General features: G+C 42.2%; 1 protein-coding gene across 1 annotated transcript; it reads right to left on the bottom strand.

Moving 5' to 3' along the window:
- Positions 1-12,393: 12,393 nt before the first annotated feature.
- LOC119807932 (zinc finger protein 136-like) lies at positions 12,394-19,679 on the bottom strand. Its single transcript, XM_038320166.1, has 4 exons — positions 19,529-19,679; positions 15,779-15,905; positions 15,534-15,591; positions 12,394-14,031 (listed from the first exon to the last, which is right to left on the bottom strand). The coding sequence occupies exons 1-4, from the start codon at positions 19,529-19,531 to the stop codon at positions 12,876-12,878; spliced, it is 1,344 nt and encodes a 447-aa protein (XP_038176094.1). The 5' UTR covers positions 19,532-19,679; the 3' UTR covers positions 12,394-12,875.
- Positions 19,680-20,807: the final 1,128 nt, after the last annotated feature.

The raw sequence follows: 20,807 nt of genomic DNA, 5'->3' as shown, positions 1-20,807 counted from the left end.
GAAGTATGGACGTGAGCCTGTTCTCAGTTGGCCAGTGTTCTCAGTTGGCCCGTTCCTATCTGCCCTTGGGGTATGCAGATGAAGCATACTATGGACACATTTTTAATTGGTCAGTTCTTGGCAATGCTCTCCTAGTCCTTATCGGCTTCTGGCCCTTGTCACACGCATAAAGTGTTTTTCAAAACAGCCTGGCCTAAACAGCGTGGTTCAGGCAGAGAGCAATTAGGTCTCTCTGACAGGTTTTGTTTCTTTCAGTGTGGACCCACCCACCATCAAGGCTCCTTTCGAGCAGAATCATTACAGTCACCCTTGCAAAGGACCTGGGTATCCAACACTTCTTCTAGCTTCTTCAGGCATCAAGCTTGTACGTGGTAAACAGACATACAGGCAAAGCACCCATACACTTAAATTTAAAATATATATATATATATATATATATATATATATATATATATATATATATTATATTTATATATCAAACGTTAGTTTGATTTCCAACACTTACCCGGTGGTTCCAGGAGACCCAATGCTCTCTTCTGAGCTCCACGGGCACTCAGCATGCACATGGTGCACACACATAAATGCAGGCAAAAGAGCAATACTTAAAATACAAGGAATGAATCTAGCAAAAAATAAATAAAAATATAAAAATGTGAGAGTGTGTGTGTGCCATGTGGTCTTCGGAAAGCCCACCTCCCCCACCTCCGTTCTCTTTTCAGTCATCTGTGGTGCTAAATCTCCAGTTTCTCTGGATATTTAATAATGTTAACGTCCTTCTGGCGGTATTTTTATTAACTGTGCCAATAGTATGAGGCATGATGTGAGAGAGAAATCCTTGTCCACGAAACCGAGTACCTTCCTCAAAGTTCTGGGCGTATGACAGCCTATTCCGGAAAGCCTCACCTGACCTGCCAACACACCTTTGAGAGCAAGAGGTCGTCTCCCTGGGACACCAGATGTGAAGTTTTCTGGGTGAGGTTCGAGGGAAACAAGCAGAGGAAACTCTTGAAAAAACAGTATCAAGTTCTGTTTAAATATAACTAAAATCCTTCCGTGGGCGGGATCTGCACCCAGGAGGAAGCCATGCCTTCTAAGAGGTTGTGTGGTTGAAGCCTGTTGATTTAGCTTTCGGCAGTCCGGTCTCCCAGGACGTTGAGGACTTGGATCACAGGTCAAACAGAATTGCCAAGGCAACCGGGAGGAGGAAGCACCCGGCTTAAATTGCAGAGTGTTCTTTTCTGGTGTGGCGGTTAGGTGCTTCGCTTACAGAGGGGCGATGACTTTGTATATACTGCTATTGAGGCGGGAAAAAGACAAAGGACCTCACGGAGGCAAGAAAATGGTGAGTGTGGAGAAACTGTCCCGCCCACTTCATCCCAAAATCCTCAGGTCCCCAGACCCGGGGAGATAAAGTGGACAGGACTGCTGCTGACAGCTGTGGCTTCTCCTGCTTCTCACCTCAACTCTGCAGTCTGTGCGCCTTAGTTAGTTTCTCAGTCATTCTCTGGCCTGCTTGGTGCTGCTTGGCTAATCCGTAGAGCCTCTGTGTCCTACCGGGCCCCTGCGTGTGGAAGCTAGCAGAGCCTTTGCCGGGTAGCTTTGCTCCGCCCAGAGATCTCCCTGGCTTTGGCCATGGCGACAAAGATTTAGGGAAGACTTCACAGTCTGGCAAGTTGGTTTTGTGCTCCAGAGGTGGCGTGGGCTGAGGAGCATTATCAGTTATAAAGACATGGGGGCCTGAAGCTGGTGCCACAAGGGGCTGTGGTGGGTCCCCTTGGAGGGTGGGAGACAGACAGATAGGCCATAGAGAGAGAAAGTTTGGGTATAGAGTTTATTTGGTGGGTTATGGAGGGTGAGGGGAAGAAGCGGGGAGAAGAGAGAGAGAAAGACAGAGGCGAGGCAGTATTTACCTCTTCAGAAGAGAGATTGGAAGAAAAAGAGGCTGGAGAGGAGACTTGGGGAAGTGGGGGAGGTTGGGAGTGGGTGGAGCTTGTCTCTTAAAGGGACAGGATACCCAGATGACAGACCAGACCAGCAGATTATAACATTCCCATCCTTTTTTTTATATAATAAAAAGGCAAGAAGTTATGCATAGCAGGCTGAGGGAATTGGGATGGCAGAGTCTCAAGACTGCTGCCTGCTTATCTGTGGGTGTCGTCTTGGGGGCACTGAGCAAGCTGGGTGCTGGTCACATCCTGAAGTAGCTGGTCACTTTACTCCTGTCCAGCGTTTGTGGTATGGAACTATCTGGTGTTTCTTAGACCTGGCATGGTGTTGGCAGAGCAGAGGACAAAACTAAGTTGAGGAAGAAAAAATTTTCAAGACCAGGGAATTCACAGGGGTGTATCTGACCTGTTTAAGGTGAATTCTTCAATTCAGCTCACTGGAACTCACAAGAATTTTTTGAGTTTGTGAATACCTAAGTTTTAGATATATGAATTGTCTAAGCAGCAGCATATTTATGTCAGAATGACTGTGACAGATGTTTTTGCACAATGAAAGACTATGAAAGGCAGTGTGAGAGAAACATTTGATAACTTGCGTTTGTCCTCAGACCTTTATAACTTGCAGGCACACAACTTAATAACTTGCACTTGTATATCTTAAAACACTCTTTATTTAGAAAATGTTAAGAAGTTATTCTGAAATTTGTTTGGTGCATTTGTCCTTTTAAACTGACAAAACATTTTAGCTGTCAAACTGCATCAGAGATCTTTGAGAAGGATAAAATTTTACTTGTATTATTAATTTAAAAATGACAGAAAACTTACTTGGTTGTCTACCCAGAGCCTCTCCTCAGGGTCCTCCATGGTTGTTGAGGGTCGTATTTGCCTTTTGCTGTTTAGAACATCCTGTGGACTAGAAAATCTGTAGGAAGAGAAGCCTACCTTGATCTGAACAGCTAGGCTGTCGATTCCAGTTCTGTCCACATATGGAGATCTTTAGTTTAGATGAAAGGCAGTTTTGCCCAGTGGTTAGTGCTTTCACTTGATGAAGTAAATTGCGGATGGATGTTTTTCTGTGCCCATCTGTCTTCTCTCTTCTTTGGAGGAAACGGGGTGATGCTACTAGGAGTCAGCCTGTCTCTCTGTTATGAAAAACCTTTTAATAATTAAACATTTAAATGCCGTATTCCCCAGATCTCTGAGCAGTTGAGGGCTGTTTATAGGGTATAGATAGATAGATAGATAGATAGATAGATAGATAGATAGATAGATAGATAGATAGATAGATAAGTTATAACTACAGTATAGAATCTGCCTGGAGAGCTAGGTAAAAGCTTGAGTGTGCTGGCTTTTAATAGGTATGATTTATACTTGTGGAAGACAAAAAAGAAAAATCTGCAATAGAAACTTAATGGTAGAATTGACAATAGTGGAGAACAGCTTAATATATTTTAAAGCAGGGTTGGATTAAATATACAGTAGTTTTGTAAGAGATTTAAGAGTACATACCAATTTAAAACATGAGACTTATTGTTTTCTTAGTCTGGAATGAGACACAATGTACAGAAATTGTAACATTTAACAATAAACAGACAATTATAGCTTTAAGTAACAGTAAATATATGTACATTTATACCTAGTTGAATTTAAGTTCTATACACATACATATAGAGTTAAAGCTAACTTATGTTTATACATAGTTAAGTCAGATGCATGCACACTCACACATTAAACAGGAGTTGAGCAAAGTGGATGCTTTTACTGGGCCCTATCAAAAGCATGCCACCTCACAAAACACACCTGTAAGAGTCAGCAAGAGGAATTTAGAGACAAACACATAAGTAAACTGCAAAACAAGGCAAGGAATACCTCAGTAAAGTTGGCAGGACTTGGTCACCTGACTGCCCTTAGTTAAAATGGTGGTGAAGTCACCTCACATTCCCTTAGTCAAGATGGTGGTAAGGTCACCTGACCTGCCCTTAGTCAAAATGGTGGTGAGGTCATCTGACCTACCCTCAGTTAAAATGGCAGCAGCCATATATTGAATGGAGAAACCATGTTTTTAGAGCCTCAGAAGGAATTTCAAACAGATATAAATAACAAGAAAGACATGGAGGCCATGTAGAACATACATTTAAAACAAAATTACATCCATGTGGCCACAACATTCACACATTTTTCATACATGAAGTAGACAGAAAAATTAGCACCATGAGCTGTCCTGTGACTAAGCCGCTACGTCACTAGCCATGGTGGGGAGCAAGGACTGGAACTGGAAACAGCTGTCTTGTGGATCCAACTAATCTTGCCTATTTCTGTGGGACCAGAAGTAGCAGTGGCAGGGATAGAACAGAAGAAATAAGAGTGAGAAGAGGAATACCAGCAAGAAAAAAAAAAGCATTTACAGGCCGGGCAATGGTGGCGCATGCCTTTAATCCCAGCACTCAGGAGGCAGAGGCAGGCGGATCTCTGTGAGTTCAAGACCAGCCTGGTCTACAAGAGCTAGTTCCAGGACAGGCTCCAAAGCCACAGAGAAACCCTGTCTCGAAAAACCAAAAAAAAAAAAAAAAAAAAAAAAAAGCATTTATAGGCAGATGGGCAGGTGTCTTAGTTAGGGTTTTATTGCTATGAAGGCACCGTGACTGTGGTAAAGAAAACATTTAATTGGGGTGGCTTGTTTACAGTTTCAGACATTATCATCATGATAATGTCTTCACAGCTTGCCAGCCTACATAGCACTGAAGAGGTAGCTGATAGTCCTACATCTTGCAAGCAATAGGAAGTCGACTGGCATACTCCACAGTATCCTGAGCATAGGAAACAAACCTCAAAGTCTGCCCCCATAATGACACTCTTCCTCCAATAATGCCATTCTTACTCCAGCAAAACTATACCTTCTAATAGTGCCAACCCCTATGAGATTATGTGGGCCAATTATATTCAAATGACCACAGCAGGCATTGTGGCCTACTTATAATCTTATTGTTTTAGAGGTGGAGATGGGATACCCAGGGCAAGTCAGCTAACTAGACTGGCAGTGTTAGTTAACTCTGGATTTAGTAAGAGACATTATCTCATTTAATAAATAAAGAGTAAAAGACACCAGATAGTAACTTTTGGCCATACCATACATCTGCACATGCACACACAATTACTTATAAGCTGTCTTAGTTGAGGTTACTATTGCTGTAATGAAACACCATGACAAAAAGCAACTTGCAGGGAAAATGGTTTATTTTGTTTATGCTTCCACATCACTCTTCATAATTAAAGGTAATCTTGACAGGAGCTAAATAGGGTAGAAACCTAGAGGCAGAGACTTGTGGAGGGGTGCTACTTGCTGGGTTACTGACTATAGATTGTTCAGCCTACTTTGGAAGATCCTCCTACACAGCACTTAAATGGGGTTTGTGAGCAGAATGCTACAACTTGCTTAATGCTGACATAGATCCGTTGCATCCCTGAAACTGGGGCAGTAAGGATAGCTCACAGAGGCAGTGAACATACCTCCTCCATGTTGAATGGGGCAGTGCAAATAGGCAAAGCTACAGTGTTAGTCCTAGCTATGCCTACTTATCATTTAAAAAAAAAAGAAAAACCTCTCCTTGTCAGAAAATGATTACAGATACACTATAAGACAGATTCAAATGAAAAAGACCTCTGAAAGGGTCATAGTGTTGGGTAAATGTACATGGACTTAGGAAAGAGAAGAAATAGTATAGACAATCATAGATAAAAGGAGTAAAGATAATAAAATAAATATTAAACTTTAACATAGTAAAAAATAAGCCACGTAAAGATGGAATATACACAGAGATTCTAAACTATGTGTATTATTGTGTTTTCTTTGGATTTTTTGACTGTTAATGAACTAACAGATGAAAAACATTTGATTCTGGGGCCTGATAAGCTAAACCAACATATATATCTTAAAGGTATCTTGACTTCAAAATTTGATTCTAAGGATATGTTACTTTGGAAAAAAGGTTCTTTTGTTTCTACAGAAGGTGAGAACCTGTGGATTCCTTCCAAGCTAATGTGGTTTGATGGAACAAAACCCCCTGAAAGATCTTCATGAACCTTAAAAATATTTTACCCACCAATCAGCAGGAAGCAGTTTGGAGAAAATAATGTCCAAATTCCCCCCCAAAATGATTGTTTATAAATGTTTGTTTTCATTTGAAGGGGTGGATTATAAATAGTTAATGGTTATAGTCAAGGTTTTTCTAAAGGAAAAAAAAAGGGGTGTGATATAAACATGAATACATTAGTAAGACATTGGTTTATTGAGACAAACTGAAGGTCAATTTTGTTATCTATTTCTACTCTTGTTTAAAGTATTATTTTATATAGCTCATTTAAAATATAATATAATTAAAAATTACAGATTAATAGTAATTTATAATAGTTAAACTTGTAGTCATGTTAGTTAGGTTTTCTAGATATACAGAGATTTATTTCAGTTAGATAGATAACCTTCAAAGACTTAAAAGACCTACAGAATATGGCATTTAAAATGTTTTAAGAACTTAGACTTTTCTCGACAGTGAGACATGTCTGCTTCAGGCAGCACCGACCTTCAAGAGGCTGATAGGCATAGAAGAAACTTGTTATGTAATTTGCTTTCAATGTCAAAGCTAGCCATTTGGGCAAGGAACTACTCTTACCTGAATTGTTTGATGGTATACTGTATGACCTGGACATGCAGGACCCCCCCCCCCCCCCCCACACACACACACAAAGACAGCTGAACTTGCCAAAAGAAGGGGAGACAGTACTTCAGGGTTTCTACTTCACCAAATAAACAGTCAGACATTCTGAAGTACTCAGGTGAAAGTGACTGAAAAACTGCCAATATAGGCAAAACAGTCTTTCAAATTCATGTTTCACTGAAATGCCAGATATTATAGGACTGTAGGATAATGATGGATGCCCCAGTGTTACAGAAGAACTTTGGGTGACTGTCTAGGCAGCATGATGTCTCTGTCGATTCTAGTGTTTTAGAATTTGCTTACAATGCACTTCCTATTTACTTAGGTAATATTATATCCTTCTTGGGTCCATGATGGAGTTGAAGACAGTTATAATTATAGTTTTCCTTACTTATAATAAAAGATAAATTAGATATGAAACTTTAGACTCACAAATATAAAGTAGATGATAGAATATTTTCTTTAATTTTGTCAGATACAAATATAGACCAAATATTGTAACTGTAATTCTTTTTTGATAACTGTTTATTCATATATAATTCTACTATGTTAAAGTTAAAACCTTCCTTTTTATTTACACAGGAAGGGGAAATAATGTGGGAGTTCCCTCTGTATGCTATGAATATGTTTTATTACCATTGGTTAATAAAGAAGCTGCTGTGGCTTATTGCAGGGTAGAATATAGCTATGTAGGAAAACTAAACTGAATGCAAGGAGAAAGAAAATGAAGACAGGCAGACATCATGTAGCCACCCAAGAAGCGAAATGTGAAGTAAGAAATCATGAGACTCGTAGTAAAATATAAAATAATAGAAATAGGCTAATTTAAGATGCCTGAGTTGTTGGCCAAACAGTGTTGTAATTAATATAGTTTCTGTGTGATTATTTGGGTCTGGGTGGCTGGGAAACAAAAGCAGAGTCTCCCTTTATAGTCAGACTTCTGCTCTTCCTCTATCAACTTCTGGGGTGAGTCACTATACTCTATGCAATGCTGGGGATGAACCGAGAACCTTCTACATGTTTGGTAAGTACTTTATCAACTAAACTACTTCCATTCATAACCTGAGGAAATGTCTAACAGAATTTTCTCTTTGCCTTCCTGGCATCCTTTTTTTCAAGAAGCCTTTCCTGTTACTGAAAGTGGGGATCGCACAGTGCTCAGTGTCTCAGGGAGGCAAACCCTAATTCAAGAAGAGGGTTTCAGGAAAAGTCTGACCCCCTGAAATGGGATGGAGGACTTAACTCTTGTAATTGGTTTATAAAGACTATGCAGATTCTTTTTCCAAGTTTTATGTATAAAAGTTTTCTTGTAGTGAAATTTTTGAGAGGGGTTACATTAAGTAACTGATGGAAGCAGATGCAGAAATCCACAGCTAAGAACTGGGCTGAGCTCTTGGAATCCATTCGGAGAGGGAGAAGGGATTATATGAGCAAAGGGGCCAAAATCATGGTGAGAAAACCCACAGAGACAGCTGACCAGAACTCACTGACTATGGACTAGAGAACCTGCCTAGGACCAAACTAGGCCTTCTGAATGTGGGTGATTGTTCTGTGGCTTGTGCAGTCTGTGGGGCCACTGGCAGTGAGACCAGGGTTTATCTCTAGTGCTTAACTGGCTTTTTGGAGCTCATTCCCTATCTTGCTCAGCCAAGATACAGAGGGGAGGGGCTTGGTCCTGCCTCAACTTGATAAGCTAGGCTTTGTTGACTCTCCATGGGAGGCCTTAATCTTTCTGAGCAGATGGGGGATTGGGTTGGAGAAAGGAGCAGGAGTGGGAGGAGGGGCAGGAGAGAGAACTGTGGTTGGTATGTAAAATGAAAAGAAAACAAAAAAATTAAATAAAAAATTAAAAAATATATATTTTGGTGGTTCTCAAATAATCTCTTTAAAGATTGCTGTGAAAAATCCCCTTACCCTACCCAAACACACCTGTTAAAAACAAAACAAAACAAAACAAAACAAAAAAAAACAAAAGCAAAAACCAAAAAAGAATGTTTTATAAACCAAGTTGTAAGGCAGTTTTATGTGGGTAATTTTCCAGATTTGGCACTGAGAGGCAAGTGCTTGAAACTCAAGGTTATACATCATTTTGGCCTTCACAGAAAAATTTGTCTTTGACAAGAATGCCATAGAATATATATTAGTTTCCACACGGGGAAATTGGTTCTTTCTTCTTTCTTCCTTTTTTTTTTTCCCCTTCTTTTTTGACACAGGGTCTCACTGTGTAGATTTAGACTTACCCGGCCTGGAACTGGCTGCAGAGAACAGGCTGTGCTCAAACTCAGAGATACATCTGCCTCTGGCTCCCAAATGCTGGGGTTGAAGGTGTGCACTACCATGCCAGGCTTTTCAATTTGGGTTTTATCAGTGATATCTCAAGTTTCCTGTTTTTATTTGCAAATAGGACCAATGAGACCATGGGGTGGGGGTGGCTTGTTTTCCTGAATTCTCTCTTTCTAGTCTGCTTCAATTTGAACATATTCAACTTAGCCTCAACTCAGCTTTGAAGCTCGACAACCTAGATGTAGTACTCACTTTCAATTTATGAACTCATTTCAGCTTGAGTTTATGGAAGCAAATATGTGAAGAGCATTTATATTTACTGGAAGGCAGTGTCCAGAGCATTGTTGGAAATACTTGAGTAAGTTATAAAAACTAAAATTCGTCCAGATGAATGGCATTAACAGTCACAGGAAAGTCCTGCTCTATGATGAGACACGTGACACACCTGAAAAACAATTCCGGTCTAGTGATGTGGCTTTGGATAAAGCACTTAGCACACAAGTGAGAGGACTTCTGTTAAAATCTCCTGAAGTCAAGGTAAACATGAGATGCAGCAATGCACAGCTGTAATCCCAGCATTCCTATGACCAGACAGGAGAATCCCAGAAGTTCACAGGGTAGCTATCATATGCAGCAGATACAGGAGTTCTTGCCTCACCTAAGGTGGAAGGTAAAGACTGACACCCAGAGCTGACCTTGGACCTTAGACACATTTTCTGTAGTTTATGCACATTCACACACATAGGCCTTTAAAAAGTAGACAGTACTCAATTAGTAGCAGGGACCAAGACCAAACAAACAAAACCTGATTCTGTACATGTCTTTAACATTTTTCTTTTTAAAACTGAATACATTTTGCAAGCTGAAAAAGAGAAAAACCCATCTTTGAGCTAATGAGCCCATGTTAGTCAGGGTTTTCCAAAGGAATGGAACAAAGGAAATTATTATAGAAGGCATTATGAGATTGTTGTATATGATAGAGGCTGGTGATCCAAAAAGGGCTGGCTGCACACCAGGGAAGAAGAAAACTTGGTAGATGCCCACTCCAAGAAGCCAAATGCCTCAGGAGCCCCAATCTGAGGCTAAAAGTTTGGAAACTCCTGGAGAGTCACTCAAATTGAGGCCATGTTGAGAGGAAGAAGAAAATGGAGTCTGGTATCAGCAGAGGATCATAGCAGCACTGACAGATGAGCTCAGCCGGAAGGAAAGGCAGGTGTGTACCTGCTGCCTTTTCCTGAGACGCCTCTGAAACGCTGCTGGAAGTTGTTGCCCACATTAAGTGTGAGTTTTCCCCTTCAGTCACTGTTCCGCATGTCACCCCTGTGGAAGTTTCCCCATCAAAATACACAGGTGTATTTCACCAGCCAAGTGGATAACAGAGACCACCCACTCCAAGTCCAGCCTTCATTAATTTAATACCCAACAACATCCTATGTTATACACAGTTTCTAAAGAAAGACAATAAGGTATTTCACCTAACATAATTTTCATGTACAACTGAAAACATATTGTTTCCTTAGAATAGGTGTCAAAGTCCCCTGAAGAAACTTTATTCGTTTATTATACCATAATTAAATATGACAATACATAGCAAAACCAATGCTGGCATTAACTCAATAAATACCATCGATGGTGAAGGAACATCCATGAAAGAAAACACGACCAGTTTCTTAACATATGTGTATATATGTTTCAGCTTCATTTTCTATTGTAGTGACAAAATATGCAGGTAAAAGCAATATAAAGGAAAGGGGGTTTCTTGGCTCATAATTCCATCACTGTAAGAAAGCCAACATGGCAGAAACTTGGAGCAGCTGATCACATTACATCCACGGGTGGTGGGGGAGGGGAGGCTGAGAGCAATGAATTAATGCACGTGTGCTTGTGCTCACTCTCTCCACGTTTATACACTCCTGGGTCCCAGTCAGGGAATGGCACTTCCAAAAGTGGGTAAGTCCTTTCACCTCATTATTCAGTCAAAATAACTGCACACGGGAGTGCTCAGGGGCCCATCTCACATGTGGTTCTAGATTTTTTTTTTAAGCTAGCTATCGACAGTAACCATCACACTATAAAAATAAGCACATATATTCTTTTTGTTTTTGAGTCAGGTCTGACTATGCATCCCTAGCTGTTCTGGAGCTAACTAAGCTAACTATGGAGACCAAATTGGTCTTGAACTCATCAAAACTCATTTGCCTTTGCTTCCTGGTACTGAGATTAAAGGCATATGCCACCAAACCTACCCCAGCATATATATTCTTAACAAAATAAGACAGAAAACAATTAGAATATTGTGAGGTCCCACAGGTATACTATATTTATAAGTATCTTTTTCTGGTGTCATTTTGTACGTCTTCATCTTCAGCAAGCACTAAGCATCTTGGTTTTTAAAAATTTAATTTAAAATAAATTTTAGTGCAAAAAAGTTTGTAAGTAAATAAAAGCATCAGACCTCCAAATTAGCTAGCTCTTTACCTTGAAAAGTGACCTGGAATCCACTCTTGAAGTATCTGAGCTATTTATTAGCTCAGCTGTAGCTTCCCATGGGCTTTGATCACCAGACATGGTAATACAAAGGGAATCCAGGAATCTCTCCTGTTTCCCTTGTCCTAGTGCAGTGTGTTGCTGCTGTTGCTAAAACACTGGCCAAAGTCAACTTGAGGAGGAAAGGGTTTGTTTTGGATTACACTTTATACTTCAGCACCGAGAAAGCCAGGGTAGAATCTCAAGACAAGATCTTGGAAGTAGGACCTAAGCAGAGACGATGAAGGAAAAGTGATTATTAGCTGGCTCCTTCTGGCATGCGCAGCCTGCTTTCTTATACAACACAGGACCACTACCTAGGAGTGGCACCACCCACAGTGGCCCTGTCACATTCATCATTAGTCAAGAAAATCTCCATACACTTGCCTGCAGGCCAATCTAATGGAGGCAATCTCTCAACTGATTCTCTTTCCAGGTAACTCTAATAGTGTCAAGTAGACAAAAAATACCTGGCACAACTCCTTTGCTGCAGTGTAGTTTCATTCCTCTTTGGTAGTGTTGAGCACCACTCGTGGTAATAGTAACTGATTTTAGTTAACTAAAGGGAACAAGGACACAAGGAACCTGGAGTAAATGGGGATGTGTCACAGCGTGCGTGGGTGCCCTAGCCTGCAGTTCAAAGGAATGGTTGCTCCTCCTGGTAGTAGGACATCCCTTTGTTGAGCCATGAGATCAGTAGAACAGGAAGCAAAAGTTTGTGAGTTCCAGGGATGATTCCCCTGCCCTGACTCCTAGACCCACAAAAGAAACGATAGCATATTAGATGTCAAGTTTAGAGCAAACCCATCCTTCTGGAGAATCCTGCCCAAGGACTGTGAACTACCACTAAAACTACATTTCGGAAGGCCATTCCACCATTCAATCAACCAAAATTCTTCACAACAGTAGGGAACATGGTTAAAAAAAAAAAAAGATACTACCTATTAACCCTTGGCACACTGTTTAAGCAAACTTCAGAGAATTATGTCATGCCACCATTTACTTACAAGAGTTAAACTTAGAAATAAATAGTTCATGTATCTATTTCAAATAAGAGTATAACATAATTTTTGGACATTTCCCCCAGGTTATGTAACTTTTGGAGCATTCTGCATACATTACTTCGCACTGACCTTTCAGAATGCACATTTGTATACTCCACTACCTGAAGAATTTCACAGAACTTGAAAACTATTTCTTACAATCTTCAACTTTCTAATGTTTCTGTACAAGTTTTGATATTGGATGTACCCTATCCTTAGTTTGTTCCTTTATGTTTGTTAATTTAACAATATGATTAGTGGCAGTCCTCACAACTTCATATTGACACTTGTTTTCTTCCCTAAACAATGTCAAGTTATATTTATAGAAGGGACATGCAATAAGAAGGCATTTCTGCATTCTACGCTTAAGAATTCTCTCTAGTATGGGTCTTTTCATGTATTCTAAGGGAACCACAACGAGTGAAGGCTTTCCCGCACTGCTTACATATGTAGGGTTTCTCACCCGTGTGAATTTGTTCATGTCTTTGACAATCACCCAAAGCAGGAAAGGCTTTCCCACACTGCTTGCATGCATAGGGTCTTTCTCCACTGTGAATCCGTTCATGGCGTCTAAGAGAACTGTAACCACTGAAGGCTTTCCCACATTCCTTACAGTCATAGGGCTTTTCCCGAGTGTGAATCCTTTCATGACGCTGAAGAGAACTCTGTATAGTGAAGGCTTTCCCACATTCCTTACATTTATAGGGCTTCTCTCCCGTGTGAATTCGCTCATGTATTCGAAAGGTACCAGAAGAGATGAAACCTTTCCCACACTGTTCACAGACATAGGGCTTCTCACCACTGTGAATTCTTTCATGATTTCGAAGGGAGGTGCGAGTGGTGACGGCTTTATTACACAAGTTACAGACATAGAGCTTCTCTCCCGTGTGAGTGCGCTCATGTACTCGACAGGTACTTGAAGAAATGAAGCATTTCCCACAGTACTTGCATACATAGGGTTTTTCTCCACTGTGAATTCTTTCATGTCGAGGAAGCGAACTTTGACCAGTGAAAGCTTTCCCACAATACTTACAAATAAATGGTTTCTCTCCACTGTGAATCCTGTCATGGCGTCGAAGGGAACCACGACTAGGGAAGGCTTTCCCACAGTGGTTACATATGTAGGGTTTCTCACCAGTATGAGTTCTTTCATGTCTTCGAACCTTACTTGAAGAAGAGAAGGCTTTTCCACACTGCTGACATTTATATGGTTTCTCTATGGTGTGATTACTGTCATGCTTCAGAAGGCATTCAGGATACATCAAGGCTTTCCTACATTCCCTAAATTTATAGAGTCTGTCTTCATACATCTCATATCCGTACGGTCTATGTCCTGTTTGATCAGGGTTATGCATTCTTAGGGGTGGAAGACCAATAAGTATGCCTTCACTTAGATTGCTTCCACACAGCTTTACTCCATGAGGGGTTTTCTTGTTCACAACAGTACCTGGAAACTGGCTGAAGATTTTCTCACATTGTCTACCTTCACTGGGTCCATACAATAATTCCACCATTTCATTTCTGTGAAAAGCAGAAGGCACATTACTCAAATTTTGTTTACAAGTTACCTGTTAGGAGAATTGTTCATATTGCACCATTAGAACTCTTTAACATGGGCCGGGCGGTGGTGGCGCACACCTTTAATCGCAGCACTCAGGATTTTAATTGTGAGTGTCTGTGTAGGTACGTGCACATAAGTGCAGTATCTGTAGAGGCAAGAGCTCACACCTCCTGGAACTGGATGGACTGCAGGTGCTTGTGAGTTTCCCAACATGGATGCTGGGAACAAAAACAGGCTCTAATCAAAAACAGCACTGGTATGTATGTATGTATGTATGTATGTATGTATGTATGTATGTATGTATCTAGTGTGTGTGTGTGTGTGTGTGTGTGTGTGGTCACAGGTGAGTGAGTGAAAATGCATGCACCACTACCTCAATGTAGCTATTGGAGGAAAACCTCCAAGAGTTGGTTCTCTTGATTCACCACATGTGTCCAGGGGATGGAAGTCAGGTCATTAGGTTGGTGGCAAGCACTTTACCTACTGAGCCATCTCACTGGTCCCTACTGTGTGTTATGTGGTTAATGTATATACACGTGCTGTGTCGTGAGAAGGTCAGGCCCCTCTCCTACCACTTTCAATCTTACCCCTGAGACTGGGACCTCGTACTGAATATGGAACGCATGCCACCTGTCTCACCCCTCCCCCCAGCTAGGCTGGGAGTCAGCAAACCCTAACGACGGTCCAGGCTCCACTTTTATTTTTAAATGTGGGTGCTGGGGATCATTGAACTCAGGTATTAATCCTCACACAGCAAGTATTCTTGCCACCTGACCCATCTATCTGTCCAGCATCATTTTAAACTAATTTTGTCTATGAAACAAATTTTGTGTATACTGGATTATCAGAAAGTCAACCATATCATGTTGTTGGTGTATCATATGTCACCAATCCTCTATGAATTTTTTAAAATTTTTTTTTATTTATTATGCATACGGCATTCTGCCTGCATATACACCTACAGGCCAGAAGAGGGCATCAGATCTCATAGATGGTTGTGAGTCACCACGTGGTTGCTGGGACTTGAACTCAGGACCTCTGGAAGAACAGTCAGTGCTCTTAACCTCTGAGCCATCTCTCCAGCCCTCCTCTATGAATTTATTTAAAATTATTTGAGATTTAGTTTTTTTAAAGTTGGGCATATTTATTTGGTTGGCCTATTTTTTAAATTTCTAGTCATTGCTAGATTCACAGAAACATTTTCCCTTTATCTTGCTTTATGTGTATAGGTGTTTTACATGTATGTCTGTATAACACCTACGTGCAGTGCCTCAGGAGGCCAGAAAAGGGCGTCCAATCTCCTGGGACTGGAGTTACAGCCGGTTATGAATCATGTGGGCATGCTGCCAATCTAATCCTGGTCCTTTAAAAGAACAACCAGTGCTATTAACTACTGAACCATCTCTCTACCTTTGATGCCCACACTCTCAAACAGCATTCTCATCTGGAGGGGGCAGATTACCTTAGGGTTCTCCTATAATGTTCATCATCTTCAATCCTCTGGCCTTCCTCAGTTTGTCCTAAAACGCAGAGGTAGGAAAAATCATGATGAAGTCTACTTATAATATTCTGTAAGTCCATGATATCACATATCTATGCCTGGTGTATTCACCACATTACCCTTCACATCCTAAAGCACTAAACGGCATTGGTGAGTGAGGCAGATTTGTTCTCTATCGTTAACTGAGGAAATAACCTCATCCTTACCTATAGCAACGAGGTGTTTGAAGGTTTCCTGCATCACATCTGTGTAGAGTTGCTTCTGGGAAGGATCCAACAAATCCCACTCCTCCAAGGTGAAGCTCACAGCCACATCCTCAAAAGTGAGACAGTCCTAAAACATCCCACAGCAGGAGGAAGAGTAAGATTCACAGCACTGTAACGCAGATGTACTCTGCAGGAAGTCACAGGGTTCTGTGCCCTTCAGAGGTCATGGTACTCTATTCACCATACAACACTCCTCCTTTTACCCAGCATTTCTTTGGATGAGAACTCTTTGTTAAAGAAACAACAGGATAGGAACAGGGACACCAATAATGCTGCTGGATCCATTTTTTTTTTTTTTTGGTACACATAGACTCTCTCACAATAGTCCTGCCACTGCCACTTAGTGCACACACAGCTAACACTAGCTACCATCATAGCCTTAGAAATGACTGGTGTATTTTCGCTGGTGTCTAGCTCTTGCTCTTTGGGTGGATCTTAGCAGGGTCCAGAGTTAAAATGTATCCATATAGTTTCTGTACATAACATTATTTCCTTAAGTTCCCTCTAAATGTTTGAAAATTTCCAATATTATCACCAGAGGGAGACCACTTGATTCTTCCCCAAAGTGCCATCTGAAAGATGAATCTTCATTGAGTTGGTGTGATAATATTTATCACTTTTTTCATAACTTGTTATTTATGGAGTTTAATATATTTATTGTGCACTAATAGAAAACTTCTGGGAGGTTATACCTGGTTTCTTACAAAGTAACCATGGGAATTCTGGAGAAGAATTTACTAAGGTAATAACAAATATTACTTAAGAAAAATAGAAAATGCCAAAAAACAATGAAATAATAGGAATCGTGCCACAAATTTTAAATGGAACGCAAATGAATTCAAGATGCCACCACTCCCATTTGAAAAGGTTACTTTTGCCGGGCAGTGGTGGTGTATGCTTTTAATCCCAGCATAGTTTCAGGACAGGCTCCAAAGCTACAGAGAAACCCTGTCTTGAAGCTCCCCCCCCCAAAAAAAAAAAGAAAAGGTCATTTTTTATTCAAGTAACCACAAATTGGAAACCGGAGGGAGAGCCCTAGGTGAGACAAATACCAGCCACCCCTCCCCTGCAGAACAAGAGAAGGTGGTCCTCATACCCTTCCCCATCAACATCCATCTTCTCTAAGCTGGGTTAATAAACAGACTGCTGGCCCCATCCCCTCTTCCCTGAGTAACTTGGAGAGGAGAATGCAGCCAGAACAGAGGATGAAGGTTTGTTGCTGGTAGCAGCAGCAATGGTGGGTGTCTAAGAATGAGCACAGAACAAAAAACAATACAGATGTCCAGAGGTAGCTTGTGAACAGAGGGAAAGATGGTACCAGAATGGGGGGCAGGGAGGAGCAAAAGAAGAGGGGTAAGGTTAGTTTTTTAATGCCCCACTGGAGGAAGGGAAATAGCATAAAGCGGAATCAGAAGTGGTGAGTTAGTGCCCCATCTGCCACAGCTGGAAGCCAGAGATAGCTCACCTTACTCTGGACAGAGGTGGTAACTCCCATCTGTCACTGTAGGTAGGTCCCAGGTGAGGACAAGGTGGGTGGCACCAATATCTGCCCTACTTATAGTAGTCCAAGGGACTTACCCAACCTAGTGAAGGATCCAGGTAAGGTGAGGCAAAAGTGACTGAGAATCCTATCTGGTGACAGTTTGGTGGTGGGAGGGCATGCTGGGATCTAAGCAATCCCTGCACTGTCAATCAACAGGGCTTACCAGAATAAGATGGGGCTGGAGCCCCTTAAGTCCAGGGAATGCTCCCAGGACCCTCACTGCAGTGGCTCTCAACCCATGGGTCCCATATCAGATATCCTGCATATCACATTGGAATTACGAGTCACAACAGTAGCAAAGTAGCAACAAAATGATTTTATGGTTGGAGGTCACCACAACACGAGACTGTATTAAAGAGTGGCAGCGTTAGGAAGGTTGAGACTCAAGCCACTGTATTAGGGGAACCTTTTCTCTGGAGAGCGAGGTCATGCACAGACACAGACAAAAGAAGGATGTATCCCTTGGATGAACAGTATTAATTAATCTGAAGCTTAGAGTCAGCTAACAAGGTAGCTTCAGCCCAACAAAGCCCATTGAATCAATTGGTAAGCAAATGTGTAGTGCAACAGTCAGTATCCACCCTAAGAAGACAGCTATCATTAGTCTTTACCCTAGAGACCAGCCAATCCATTGCAGCCACATCTCAAGAGCACTGGTGGACATCCATCCATCCATCCACATTGACTGGCTGGTGCCACATGGGACAGTTATGGATAGCACCTCCGACATAAATATCCTGATAGGTTAGTTCTGCATGGAGCATGGATTGTGGCGAGGGAGACTAAAGAATACAGTGATCTCTCTTTTGTCGTGAAGCAATAGCAGACTATGCAGTTTTTCAAGAGACTGGGAGCAGACATAGAGACTTGCCACGACTGGGGTAAACAGAATACAAACAACCCAGGAGAGAATTAGGTGCTTCAGTAGCTCACTGTAGTGTTCCAGTGAGGTTTGAATTTTTCCCATCATTTCTTGACAAGAGTCAAAAGGAAAAAAAAAATCTCCAGAGCAAACGTCCAATCCAGTCTACATTTTGCCAAGATTTGGTCAGTAGAAATGCTCTGATATTCTACAAACTCAGTATGCAATCGAATACCCAGATAGAAAATATACAATACTCCCAAGGCTGGAGGATTCTAATTTTTGAAAATCTAGAGACAAGTATTTCCTATTTCCATGAACTTCAGCTTAAGGTCATAAAAAATAAAAATAAAAAAAAAAACCCTGTTCTCTCCTCTGTCCTTTCTACTTCAAAAAAAAAAAAACCCTTTATTTTAAATTTTGCATGTGTCTGCATGTGTGCATGCAGTGCATGCATCTGAGTGCCTGAGGAGGCCAGAGAGCTAGGACCCTGCTGGAACTGAGGCTTCAGGCTGTTTTGTGCTATCTAACATGGATATGGGAATCAAATAAGTATTCTGCAAGAGCAGTGTTGTTGTGAAATATTCCTTTTAATGCACACAACCTTTCCATGATGCTCACCCAAAGAGCAGGATGACCCGAGGGGGAACCCCTCACCCCTTCCCTTACACCTCCTTTCTATCCCAGTGTAGAAACATAAACTTGGAAACATAAACATTACGCCCATTTCTGCCTATTTCCTGGCTTATCGTGATTGCGATACTTTTCACAGCCAAGTCTTCCAATTAGCATGCAAACTTAAAACCACTGTCACGAACTAACGGTCAAAGGACAATAACAATGACGTCAGAGAGGAGCGCAAGTCTCTTCCTCCAACAGCGCAGATACTTTCCACAGAGCTGGGCAGTGTGAGGGGACGCCTGGGTACGGGGAGATTTGAAGGTCATAGAGTTCAGATTTGTGCTTTCTCGGGAGGGAACTGGAAAGACGTCCCGGAAAACTACCGCTGCAGCACAGAGCCAGGCACCCAGCCCCGCAGCAGCTCCCGCTCACGGCCCCACGTAGAGGCGAAAGCTCTGCCCAGGACCCTCTGGCTGTCACCACACGGGCGGGGGTCTGGTCTAGCGAGGGCAGAGCTGCAGACAAGAAGCCAGGTTTTGGTAAAACGACGGATTCCCGCCTCCATGGAGCAGAGGGGCTGAGCGCTCCCGCGAGCCCCAAGGTGCACCCCCGTGGACCGTGGACTTAACCCGGGGAGAACCGCACACCCCAGCCCCGCGCTCACCATGTCTCCGCCTGCGGCTGCCTGCGGCCTCACCTCCGCTCCTGGAGTCGGAGCTCCCCTGGCTGCGGAGACTGAGCCAAGACTTCCTCCGCTGACACTAGGATGGCTGCGCCAGGAAGAAAGATGGCGGGTAAAGAACTTCCGCCTCTGAACTGACAGATTCCCCCAACCTTGGGCACATCTTACATCTGCTTCCTAGGTTTCTAGCTGGCTCGAGGCCTGCTTCTGGTTGACCATTAGAACTAAACGGGAGGACTCTAATGCTGACAGCACACCACTTTGCAAAAAACCAGGAAAATCAAACCATACCCTCGCAGCTGAGAGCCATCAAGCGTCCTAGCCAGCTATGAACCCTGTAACATCAGTATCGACCTGCGAGTCATGACATACCCATTGGTATAATAGTGGAATGGGAGCTACGGTTGTAACAAACTTCTGATTGCATTTAAGCTCTCTTTCCAGGAGGGAACTTAATGGGTGATAATGTAAACTTACTCAAATGCCCATCACTTGCAGGGCGGTAGTGGTACACGCCTTTAATCCCAGCACTCGGGAGGCAGAGGCAGGCGGATCTCTGTGAGTTCGAGACCAGGCAGAGACCAGCCTGGTCTACAAGAACTAGCTCCAGGACAGGCTCTAAAAGCTGCAGAGAAACCCTGTCTCAAAAAAAAAAAAAAAAAAAAAAAATCAAATGCCCATCACTAGGGAGGGCATAGGCCCCAGGCGAGAACTGTTCTGTTGTTTTGCTATATGGACATTATGTCAGGCTGTCTTACAAATATCTGTGTTGTGCTCATAAATGAGTGCTGCTCTCAGAAGATCAGGGCTGGCCAGGGAAGCATCTGTTTGCAGCGGGTGATACTCAATACAGACGCTGGTAAGTGGTCCACGTTCTGAGAGTAAGTGATGTCTGTTACCCATCCAAGGCATGGAGAATATCACAAAGGACAGGAAGAATACATGCACTGGAGGGTGGGGAGTAATGCTGTGAATGCTGTCCTATGCACACGATAAAGCTGTTGAACTCACAGACCTGCAGAAAATGGGGCCTCTGACATTAGACAAGGAGGCCCCACCCTTCCAGAGGAGCTATTAAGAACTGGTGGTTTGCTGGGGCAGAGTCACTGTCTTCAGAGATATAGCCACGGATAAACTGGCCATGGTACAGAAAATTATAACTCTCACCCATGTTAAGTCAACTAACCGTAATTAGGGTCACAAGGTCGCAAACCAACACAAAAGGGAAAGTCAGAGGGGACTTGCTGAGACCCCGTTCATT

The sequence above is a fragment of the Arvicola amphibius genome, chromosome 2 (genome assembly GCF_903992535.2).
Source record: "Arvicola amphibius chromosome 2, mArvAmp1.2, whole genome shotgun sequence".
In the NCBI taxonomy this organism is placed as follows: domain Eukaryota; kingdom Metazoa; phylum Chordata; class Mammalia; order Rodentia; family Cricetidae; genus Arvicola; species Arvicola amphibius.
This window is presented reverse-complemented; position numbering and strand designations above follow the sequence as displayed.